The 12,230-nt window shown below is 38.1% G+C and overlaps 1 protein-coding gene across 5 annotated transcripts; it reads left to right on the top strand.

The window, feature by feature from the left end:
- Positions 1-2,162: 2,162 nt before the first annotated feature.
- Positions 2,163-5,660, top strand: LOC122001780 (ubiquinone biosynthesis protein COQ4 homolog, mitochondrial-like). 5 transcript variants are annotated; one of them, XM_042556699.1, is made up of 9 exons: positions 2,163-2,302; positions 2,449-2,891; positions 2,964-3,168; positions 3,252-3,328; positions 3,421-3,478; positions 3,541-3,631; positions 4,183-4,691; positions 5,411-5,501; positions 5,589-5,660. In XM_042556699.1, the coding sequence occupies exons 6-7, from the start codon at positions 3,574-3,576 to the stop codon at positions 4,671-4,673; spliced, it is 549 nt and encodes a 182-aa protein (XP_042412633.1). In that variant the 5' UTR covers positions 2,163-2,302; positions 2,449-2,891; positions 2,964-3,168; positions 3,252-3,328; positions 3,421-3,478; positions 3,541-3,573; the 3' UTR covers positions 4,674-4,691; positions 5,411-5,501; positions 5,589-5,660. The 5 variants fall into 5 exon arrangements, with proteins under 5 accessions (XP_042412633.1, XP_042412632.1, XP_042412636.1 ...); XM_042556698.1 differs by having other exon boundaries at positions 2,446-2,891; XM_042556702.1 differs by having other exon boundaries at positions 2,446-2,891; positions 4,179-4,691.
- Positions 5,661-12,230: the final 6,570 nt, after the last annotated feature.

Genomic DNA, 12,230 nt, shown 5'->3' with positions numbered 1-12,230 from the left:
AATGTGAGGCATAGACCGTGTCATCCTCTAATCAATCTAAATCTTGAACTCTAAGTAGATTCACTCAATCAAATGAGCTCAACATCTAATGTTGACTCATTTGGGCATGGTCATGCACTTAGTGGTCTCACTCTATCAAGAATACCGATGTCGCTCCCGTCATATGGGAGGGATAGATCCCATCTACATCACTCACATCCCTCTGCATAATTCGTTATATACCCAGTAATCGCCTTTATAGTCCACCCAGTTACGGGTGACGTTTGACGAAACCAAAGTACATAACTCCTTATGTAGGGATCCATGGTGACTTCAGGTCTAAGGACTAATAGTCATACTAATAGCCACATGAGAAAGTATATGACACTCATATAACGATCCATGATACTTTCTCATGGCGGGTCATTCAGTATACATTCTCCAATGTATACCCATGTGTCAGCTTGATATCTCTATATCCATGACTTGTGAGATCAAGTCATCGAGCTGACCTACATGCTAGTCTTATTGCACTAACATTGTCCCTGAATGTTAATACTCGACTAGGAATGATTTAGAGTAGTGTTCCCTATATCATCTCACTATCGATTCAACTAATCGATTGATATAGGTATAAACCTTCTACTCAAGGACGCTATTATACTTAGTCTATTTGGCACTAATACAAATAAGTATAATAACCAAACAAATGCCTTTATTAATATACAAGAATATGATACAATGAGTCCATACAATCATCAAATGATTGGCTCTAGGGCTCTAACTAACAGTGTCACACACAGAAGATCATGTTATCAGTACCTTATAAATTATAAACAGTAGCTCACGACCAAGATGGAAAGGAACAGACCATTAGAAGGTCGTAGTGTAATTAGGTATTAGTTTATCTTAACTATATAATTACACTAGTACACTTAGAGTGTATTGAGTAGAACCATTAGAGGTCGTTTCTTTTATACTGACTTTATAAAGGAACAAAGACCTCAGTTATTATGGAAGTGTGTGCTCTTAATCCTAATATAATAACAAGCACATATATTTGATATTTATTTCTTTAATTTATCAATGGGTGAGATTTAGTTCGATAAATCAATAAGCCCGATAAGTTGGGAAATGATATCACTTATAGTGTGTGTTGTTGATTATAGAAGGAAACTGTGTCCTAGTAATCTAGGTTGAGAATGTCCCCAAGAGGAGCTCATAAGGATTGTCATGTTAAACCCTGCAGGTGGACTTAGTCTGACATGACCACTAAACAAAAATGTTAAAAGACAACACCCCAAAGACAACGGTTTTAAGAGAAACTGTTGTGAATTTGATCAAAGACAACGGTTTTTGACAAAACCATTGTCTTTGAACTCCCCATTAAATATAAAAGACAACGGTTTTGTGAAAACTGTTGTCATTGAGCGGCTTCATTTTAAATCAACAACACTTTTTACAACGGTTTTATAAACCGTTGTCTTTATGCATATTTTTAAGGGATACGACAACGGTTTAAATAAAACTGTTGTAATTTGACTTTGGTCTTTTTTTCTCCTCGCGCGCAGTTTTACTTTCCCTCCTTGAATATCTTTTCGGCGCCCTATTTTCCCCTTCACGTTCCCGAACCCTAGTCATATTTCTTTCCCTTGCTCTTTGTGGGGGTTGTTGCCCTTTCGATCACCCTCCTCTACCGTGCCTGTGGTTTCCATTTCCTCGACCTCCTGCCGAGTCGATTTCATCCATGCTTATCCTGTCATCCCGAAGCAGCAGCTGGCGGCTTCCGTTCTGCCTCCGAGTTTATATCCCCCGTCGGAGCTGCAGTATGAACCGGCGAGCTCTGCTCCTGCTGTTTTGCGGGATGCGACAGTGAGTGTTGCCTCTGTTTTTTTCCCTCCCAGAAAAGAAAAATACCTTTTTAGGGTTCCGACGAAATGGTGATACTGCGATGACAGAAAAGCCAGGAAATGAGGTTGGAGAGGGTCCTGAAAGCAGCTGCTACCGCGGACAATGCGGTGATAATAACCTCCTTGAATGTGTTCTGGTCCATGCCCGGATCTGTACTGGACGTGTTCCTGGAGAGCTTCCGCATAGGGACGGGACAAGAGAGCTGCTGAACCACCTGGTCATCGTCGCCGTGGACGACAAGGCATACGAGCGGTGCGTCGTCGTGCACCGACACTGCTTAGACTTCAAGGTCGAGAGGGTAGACTTCTCCGCTGAGAGGGTGTTCAACTCGCCCAAATACTTAGATATGATGTGGGAGCGGCTTGATTTCCTGCGCCTGGTGCTGGAGAAAGGCTTCGACTTCGTCTTCTCGGTGAGTTCAACGACCTCTCCATTAAACAACAAAAACAAAGGAACAAAAAAAAGAAGACATTATTTGATGGATTACTAAGGCCATTATTTTTCTCTTCAAGTTTAAAAATTCTCTTCACAAGTATATGCTTCTTTTTTCTTTAGTAGGCCTTTTATGAAAGCGAATGGATATTTATGGATCTATTCTCCTGCACATGTGATGCAACTAGTTAAAGATGTTCCATGAAAAAGTTTCTTCTGCAGAATGAGTGCAAACTTTCACTTCATGAATTGAAAACTAAAGCTCCAGCACACGGTTTATATTAAAGGAAGGACAATATCTCTTTTTGGGTTTCTCTGAAGATCGGATCGACTTAACTGCTTTATTCAAATAATTCCAAATTCTCTTTTGCAGCTGGCTTATAAAGAGTTTTGTACCATCCTTCAGCTGCAAGAGAAGTAGATGAGCCTTTGGGAAAATGATAGATCATAGATGTGCATATCCTGGCATTCCAGAAATACGAAGTAGATGAATCTAAAGCGACAAGTTTCAACTACTCAAAGATCTGATGTGCATAGGATTACTTGAAACAAAGGCAACAATAGATAAGGTAAGAAAAAGGAAAAGGGAAATCTTTGCTTCTATTTGATGATTGATGTGCATACTATTTCTTACCAAGCAGAAGATGTATCATCAAGGCCACAACAACGTCGTTTCTTCTAAGGAAGCATTTCCTCCAGAGAGGCATTTGTTATTGCAACAATGGGGGAGCATTCCAGACGAATCGGGACTAGTGCTATCAACTGATGCAAAGCCAAGGTTGAAGTGGACACCTGAACTCCATGATAAATTCATAGAAGCAGTTAATCAACTTGGCGGAGCAGACAGTAAGTATACAAGAAAAATATATATAGAGCCAAGGCAACATACTTTGCATGATAGCAAACTAACTTGCTTAAGTGTAATGCAGAGGCAACACCAAAAGCAGTCATGAGACTCATGGGCATTCTTGGACTGACAGTGTATCACCTAAAAAGCCATCTTCAGGTCCTGACTAACTAATTCCTTAATTCTTCTTCCTTAACTTTTCTTTATTCATTTTTATATTTGAAGACTATGCTTCTCTTGTTGAATTGCAGAAGTACAGACTCAGCAAAAATCTTCAACCTCAAGCAAACATGGGAAGTACTAAGAGTGGTAAGAGCAAATCCAAATTTATCAAACATAATGAGCTTGCAAGCTAATACATAATGCTGCAGTTGTAGGTTGTCAGCTAGCAGCAGAAATGACAGATGAAGATAATAATAATATATCAGCCGTTACCAATACAAATATTGTTCCCCAGCCCAAGTAAGAGAACATCAACACTCATTTAATCTGATGATAATAATAATAAAAAGAAATCAATTCTTTTTTCTGCTCAATGCACACTGCTTGGATCAAATGATATGCAATGCTGATTACCATGCTAGCCAAGAAGCAATATTAGGTACAAATAGAATCATCCTGATAATTGAATAAATATGCAATGCTGGAGTCATTTAGATGCTATTTAGATGTTACTATCATGTGGGTCATAAGTTGATTTTACAATGTATTTGTAATTTTTCTCATAAGTTGAATTACAAGAAATATCACAAGTGGTGAAGATGGATCTACGGGAAAGAAAAAAAAATGCAGGGCTATTGAGTATCTGCCCCCACTAAATCTATTGTTAGATAATGAGGTTGTTTCTTGGAAATACTAACAGATTGACTTTGGTTTTTCGTGTTTGCCCATCACTCTACGGCACTAAAAAGGCTAGTCTGTTATCATGTCAGCCAAAGCCAAGTCTTTATGTTTTTCTACTTTGCTTGCTGAATTTTTACCCATTTTTGGCAATGTTTTTTCGATTCAGGAAGTTCTTTTAGAGCGGCCACGAGTTATAACTTCGCAAGTATCACATGCTTGGGACATGCCTGAAAACACATTTGGTTCAGCTTATGCAAAATTCATGGGATCTAGGAACTTCTCTCCCGACGATCGTCCCCCAGTTCGCTTCATGGATACAGAGGAACTGGCTTACGTGGCCACGCGTGCTCGTGAGGTGCACGACTTTTGGCACGTGCTATTCAGGCTCCCGACCAACCTGATTGGGGAATCTGCCCTTAAGGTGATCGAATTTGAGCAAATGCTTCTTCCCATGTGTGCCATGTCAGTTGTTGGAGGTTCAGCAAGGTTTAGCGAAAAGCAAAGGACTCTCTTCTTCCAGCATTATTTCCCTTGGGCCATGAGGGTGGGCATAGCCTCCACTGATCTGATGTGCATCTACTATGAGAAACATTTCCATGAAAACCTTGAGGATGTTCGGAAGAGATGGGGCATAACCCCTTGCCCAAATCCGGAAGCCTAAAAGAAAACGAGAAGTATAGTAAGTATCAAACAAACTAAATTGCTGCCTTCCAATTTCTTTCTATCTAATCCTTTGGTTTACTTTCGCTTCTAGTTGGTTACTGGAAATCGAAACTATTTATCATTTTGTTGGTACCTACGTGGAATTTTTCATTCTTTATGAGAAAAATTATGAACTTAATAACGTGAGTATTATAATCAATGGCAGTAGGATATATGGCAACGCTAGGGATCTCCCTTGATTATTGCTTAAGCAGAAAATTTAAGGGGAGAGATAATGATGACTGTTTTATTCTGTGTGCTAATCACCACTTCACTGCTTTACATCAGCAGAAATGGCATAATGTTTTCTGCTTGATTTTTCTGTTGGAGCAGCTCATGCTATCCGATGATTTTGGAAGAAGAGAAACAAAATATCAAAATGAAATCTTTCATTTTAAAATTTCACTCTTCTTGCATTTATAGTCTCCAGCTTTTCCAGCTTTTCTTGGTGTTTAGAACAAAAGTGAAAAACTAGTTTAGCAAGCCTATCATTGGATTAAGGTATTATTAATTTCCCCACTGTTAAAAACTGTTAAAAGACAACGGATTTTATCCTTTCACAATCAGGATTCATTCTCTGGTTGATAATCAGAAACTGAGATTGAAGCGGCAGATATTGAATACTATTTTAGGTACCTTAATATCTGTATGATAATTTTTTCAGGCAGTTAATAATTTAAATTGTTTCTGCTGTAGCATGGATAATCTCTGTAAGGACATTTTTCTTCGTGGCAAGATGGATGATCAAGGTTGGGTTCCCATCTCATTGATTGCTACCTTTAACATGGTGAGTAATCCATGTGATTATCAGGAGTAATTCCATGTTCAAAAAATTTAACTGCCTCTACTTCCTAACACATCACAATATATGCAGGTCAAAAGGGTGACAACGAGCACAGCGGTGATATTGAATGCTCTAAGAGATTCGACAGAACTTGAAATACAGGTACTTCACACCCATCTTTTCCCCTCTTGATTCTACTCTTATCAGTTATGTTTCTTAAATAATTCATCTTGGTATTTTTCTTCAAAACCTATTCTTGCAATCATCTACAAGCAGAGAAAATTAGAAGACGAGAGGATTGGATGAGATGGTTACTGTCCTCGATGGAAAATCCAAATGGTCATGGTTCCACGCCTCACTTGACATTGAACCATGATGATTCAGTCATTCACCCCAAGCAGACTCTCGGATTAGAGGAATCTTCGAGCCAGGCTACCATGAGTCGTACTCAAACTGAGGTAGCACTTGATAAGGGATCAACATCCTGTAGCTGTAGTAGCCAGCAGGGTAGAGATCCAGCTCAACTAGAAGAACTTTGTCGCAACGGTTCAGATCATGAAATAGGCAGTGACTGAATCATCATGAAATAGTCGATCTTTTGGCTATTGTTCATTAGTTGTAAATAAAGTTTATTTGTTTATTTGTATTGGGATAAATTTTATTTGAACATGAGATATGTTTCTTCTTTTGTGATTGCAATTCTTGTATAACTAACATTTTGAATGATACTGATGTGGGGAATATTCTTTCTTGATTATGATTCTTTATTATATTTTAAATTGAAATATGATATATTGGTATTAAAAGATAATAATTTAAAAGACAACGGTTTAAAATCATTATTGTTGTCTATCACCCTCAAAGGCAACGGTTAAAAACCATTGTCGTAGCCCCAAAAACGGTTGTAATTAGCATAAAAATGCTCTAAATAACAACGGTTTTAAACCGTTGTCTTTTCATTCAAAGACAACGGTTTAAAACCTTTGCAAAATTGTTGTCTTTTCATTCAAAGACAACGGTTTAAAATCGTTGTCGTAGCCCCCCACTTTTAACAACACTGTCAATTACAACAGTTTTAAAGGCTTACGACAACGGTTTTTAACTGTTGTCTTTTAATATTTTTGTTGTAGTGGACGATAAGGTTGAGTGGTACTACTCTTGGACTAAGATATTAATTAAATGAGTTGTCAGTAACTCACTTAATTAGTGGACATTCGATATCTTAAACACAGGGAGACTAATACACTCATAATAAGAAGGAGCCCAAAATGTAATTTGGGATTGGTGCGGTAGTTCAATAATAGTTCTCTAGTAGAATAAATGATTATTGATAAAATTAAGTTTTGTGTTCGGGGCGAACACGGGATGCTTAATTTTATCGGGAGACCAAAACCAATTCCTCCTCTCGGTCCCTATCGTAGCCTCTTGTATATAGAGATTTATACCCACCACATACCCACCTTCTTTCTCATCCAATGGGGCCGACCAAGCTAGCTTGGAACCCAAGCTAGGGTCGGCCAAGACCAAGTGGATGAGCCAAGTTGGTGGTCGGCCAAAGCTTGGGTCCCAAGCTTAGGTGGTCGGCCACTAAAATATTAAAAAAGATTTTTATTAAAATTATTTCTTATATGGATATCATGGTTTTAAAAGAGAGTTTTAAAATTAAAAATTTCTTTTTATAGCTTTCTATAAAAGATTAGGAGAAGAGATTAATCTCTTTCCTTATTTGTAGATTAAAAGGATGGTTTTAATTTTGGGTAAAAACTTTCCTTATTTGTAAATCATCTACATGTTTAAAAGAGAGTTTAAAATTTGAAATCTTTCCTTATTTGTTGATTAAAAGGTGGATTTTAAATTTTAAGAAAACTTTCCTTTTTAACCATGTTCAAGATTTAAAAGAGAGTTTAAAAATTAAATATTCTATTTTATAAGTTTCTACAAAAGATTAAAAAAAGATTTGATATCTTTCCTTATTTGTAGATTAAAAGATATTTTAATTTTTAGAGATAATTTTCTTTTTATCTACATGTTTAAAAGAAAGATTTTAATTTATTAAATTTCCTTTTTATAAACCAATCATGAAGGGATAAAAATTATTGGAGAAATTTTTATAAATTTCTGGAAACAAATTAGGAAGTTTTAATTCTTGTTTAATTAAAACTCTCCTTGATTTGGGGAAATAAGTGGTCGGCCATGTTATAATGAAAAGAAAAATTATTTTTAATTAAATAAATTTTTCCTTTTCATGGCAAAAGAATTAAGCAAGTTTTTATTTAAATTTCCTTATTTGCCAAGATCAAGGATTATAAAAGAGGGGGTAGAGGAGGCTTTATGAACGAACAACTCTATTATTCTTTTCCTCCCTCTTTTCCTTGGTGGCCGGCCTCTTCCTCTTCTCTCTTCTCCTTCTTGTGGCCGAACCATCTTGTTCTCTTGGAGTCCTTGTGGTGGTCGGATCTAGCTTGGAGAAAAGGAGAGAAAGGAGGCTTCGCTCTTGCATCCCTTGGAGCTTGGTGGTGGTGGCCGAACCTCATCCTTTCTTGGAGTCATGTCGTGGTCGAACCTTGCAAAGAAGAAGAAGGTGCCTTGGTGGTTCTCGTCTCGGAAGATCGTTGCCCACACAACGTCCGGGATTAGAAGAGGAATACGGTAGAAGATCAAGAGGTCATTATTTACTAAGTAAGGTATAACTAATATAGTTTTCCGCATCATGTTAGTTTTATCTCCATGTAAAAATACCAAATACAAGAGGCATGCGATTCTAGTATTTCGAATTTGTTTTCGATGTTGTGTTCTTTTATTTTTCTTTTCCTTGTGATTTGATTGTTCTTTTTGGTTGACCTAAAGTTATTTAAGGAAATTAAATATTAGTTTTCCTTAAAAGGCTTTGTCTAGGCAGTGGTGGTTGTTCTCATATCCAAGAAGGTCATGTGCCTCGCCATGTAGTCCTGGAAGCCAATTTTGGAAATTAATATTTAATGGAATTAATAACCTAGGTGATTTGGATTGAACGTGTTAACTTCCGCAGGAGATCCAAGTCTAAACCTAAAAGAACAAATAAATTAAACTTAGGATCAAACGTGTTAAGTTCCGCAGGCGATCCAAGTTTAATTTAAAAGAACACATGGTAGCTAGGAAAAGGTTCAGACCTTTGTACAAAATTTTTGTACAGTGGAATCATTAGGTTTTCCGAGTAGCAACCAACAATTGGTATCAGAGCTAGGGTTTTGCCTCTGTGTATTTGGTATTAGTTTAATTATGCACATGTCATACATAATTTAAGCAGGTTAATAGTAGGATGTGCTAACTTTGTGGATGCAGGATCCAACTATTATGGCTTATAATTATTATGTGTGTGATTAGACCCTTGGACATGTCAAGGGCATTTATTGTGTGTGCATGATTGTATTATAAAATACAGCAGGAGCTGTATTTAGTTTTATTAGGATTTTATTTTTGATCTAGTTACATGTACATTCCTTTTATAGAATATAGGATCGATGGATGTAAATTTTATTTTATGTTTGATCTAGTTTACATGTACATTCCTTCGAGGAATATAGGATCGAAAATGTAAAATTCTATTTATGTCGCTGATCGAATCTTGTAAGGCGTGGAACCTTTTGAGGATCAGAGGTGCAGCGGAACAAGGAGCAAGATGGATGCGACAACTAGACCCGGTGGCGGTGGCCAAAGATAGCAGCAGCTAGGGTTGGCGACACACGGAGGACAGCAATAGATAAAAGCCATAATAGTTGAAAATTAGTTTTTCTATTTATTGCTTTTTATGCTGTGATGTGTGTGCTTGTTAGTATGCATGTTAAGTAGGCTCGCATAGTCAAAATTCCTCACTTTAAATAATTAAGTGGGAGAGGGATTTATTTTTAAATAAATTCCACGGTCTCCATTACTGGTTTATAAGTGATGCAACAAGCTTGCGCGTTGGCTCTGAGTGCCTTCCTCCATATCGGATGAGCTTGTTTGCGGATCACTAGATTAAACTTCCATTTTAGATGACTATAGGAAGTTAATTAAGAGCGTGTGATCTTCCCCATCGGAAGGGGCACAATCTTATTAATTGACTTAGTGTCAAGTAATGGTATACACTTAGGCACGTCTAATAGTATCCTCCCCATCGGAGTCACTGCTATTATTTGTTTGACCGAAGAAAACCAACTATTAATTTGTCAAATAAATAGGTTGACAAGATAATAAAATTAAAAACCCCTCTTACAAATGTTTGATTTTGTATACGTCCACACTATCGTGGCATACAAAATTTATGGTATTTGAGGTAATTTTATTTGTCATAAAGATTTATTGACAAGATAATTAATGGGTAAAACCTTCCTCTTACAAATGTTTAAATTTTGTATACGTCCACACTATCGTGGCATGCAAAATTCACGATGTTTGAGGTGTTGGTGAATTTAAATAATATTGTTTGAGGAATCAATGTTATTTTAAATTCAAAAGTTTTGACCAAATATTTGATCAAAGACAGATCAACTATTAATTTTATTCGTCATAAAGTAAAGTTGATGAGATAATAAAATTAATGGATAAAGTCTCCTCTTTGATTTTGTATACATCCACACTATCGTGGCATACAAAATTCATGGGAATTTTAAGGAGTTGATCTTGACCAAATATTTTTGTGACTCTTAGGATTTAAAATGTTTGTCAATCCCCTAGTTGTTATACTATAGAAAAGACTTAGTAGTCCCAATTGTAATGATTGGAAATAGGACTTGGACATTAAGGTAGACTGTCTTCTTAGAATTAAGAACAAGATAGGTGTATTTCATTCATATATGTTTAATGGTATTATCTACCGGTACCTGGTGTGTAGATACAGGAGTCACTGAGCATATCTGCAATTCATTGCAGGGGTTCCAGGAAACCCGATAACTATATGAAAGGTAAATCACCGTCTACATGGGCACTACTGCAAAAGGTGGTAGCTATTGCAGTGGGAGATGCTTATCCTCTGATAGGAATAAAATATGGATTTTAGAAATTGTCTTTACGTACTAAGTTTAGAAAGAACTTGTTTTCAGTTTCTAAACTATTAAAGAATAGATATTATGTCTATTTTGATAACAAAGTTGTTGTCAAGAAAAATAGGGAAGTTATCTATTCTGGTACGTTGGTTGGCAATTTATAAATCCAATAACTCCCACAATGCAACAAATAGAAATTAGTAACACATCTTCTAACTATAAGAGAAAGCAACCTTCAGAAATGAACCATTTATATCTTTGGCATCTAAGGTTAGGTTATATTTGTTGGAACCCCAAGGTGTTTTGATGTGATCAAACAAGCTAAGTTAGGTCCTGCGTTTGTTTAACCCTTGTGTCTAAGTGTGCAGGAGCTTAGGAACACAGGAAGTCGAGCGGAAGACGCGGCTAGCGAGAAGGATGGCACGGGAGAGAGCCGACGGGCTCGGTGCGTCTGAGGGACGAGGTGTCCGCGGAAGAGTACACCGGTGGACGAGAAGAGCGTGCGCGGCGCTCGAGGGACGAGAAACCGGGAAGGAAGGCTGCTCGAGGAGAAGGCCGGAACATGGGTTCGGGTGAGCCCTATTCCTGAAGGCTGAGATCACCCAAGCTAGCGAAGCCGGAGCGAACAGACCCAGACCGAGACTGGGACTTAACGGAGAAGTGATCCCGGACAAAAAGTCAATCGCAGTTGACTTTTTGTTCCGGGGCGCCCGGAACCATTCCGGGCGCCCGGAGCATGATTTTGACCAGGATCGTGATTTTCGCAATCTGACCGTTAGGGGATAAAAGTTTATCCCCCCGGGGGCGCCCGGAACCCTTCCAGGCGCCCGGACCAAGACTATAAATATAGCCTTGGTCCAGAAGCAATCATCAATCAAGAACAACTACTTGTAATCCAGTGCTTTCATTTGTGTTATTTCTTTCTGTGCTTTCAACGCTGTAAGAGGTTACTCCGCCCAGAGGAGAATTAATTAGTGCGCCTTCTTTGCCTTGGATTAGCAATCCTCTGATTGCAAACCAAGTAATTCCTCTGTGTCTATTTTCTGTTTTAATTAGTCTCTGCTCTTTTAATTACAAGTTATTTTAAGTTAGTTGAATATCCGAGAAGGGTTTTTGGTTTTATTTTGTAGGGCAATTCACCCCTCCCCTCTTGCCGGCCTCCAAAGGGACCTACAAGTGGTATCAGAGCCAAGGGGAGGACTAACCACCGATCGAAGCAACAAGATGGTCGGACCAAGCATCGTCCACCAAAATTCGAGGGAACTTCGCAGATGGAAGCGTCGTATGTTCCTAAAACAGATTTTGAAATTCGATTTATTATGAAATATGGTTTTGTAGCTCCAATAGATAAAGATAGAAAAGAAAAGAAGAGAGCGATTGGACAAAGAAGGAGCGGAATGAATCGGTAGCAAACAACCGAGCGGAACATCACTTGCTACTCAAGAGGTCAACCGCATCGGAAACTATTTATCTGCTAAAGAACTTTGGGAGAAGTTCTTGGAACTCCACGAAGGCACGTCCGAAGCAAAGCTCGCTAGAAGGGACATCCTCCACAACAAACTGATGAACATCCGTCTGGAGAAAGGTGAGAAAGTAGCTGGTTTACACGCAAAGGTAAAAGAACTAGTTACTGGTCTCGAGAACCTCGGTGAAACGGTAACAAACCGGGACACTATACGCTACGCGCTCAACGCATTTCCAAGAACTCCGGAATGGACATCAATCATCG

The sequence above is a fragment of the Zingiber officinale genome, chromosome 7A (assembly GCF_018446385.1).
Source record: "Zingiber officinale cultivar Zhangliang chromosome 7A, Zo_v1.1, whole genome shotgun sequence".
NCBI classification, from domain to species: Eukaryota; Viridiplantae; Streptophyta; class Magnoliopsida; order Zingiberales; family Zingiberaceae; genus Zingiber; species Zingiber officinale.
This window is presented reverse-complemented; position numbering and strand designations above follow the sequence as displayed.

Coding starts and splice junctions, on each gene's coding strand:
- LOC122001780 (XM_042556699.1), top strand. CDS start 3,574: ATGAAGATAATAATAATATATCAGCCGTTACCAATACAAATATTGTTC. Junction 3,632..4,182: donor AATATTGTTCCCCAGCCCAA/GTAAGAGAACAT, acceptor CGATTCAGGAAG/TTCTTTTAGAGCGGCCACGA.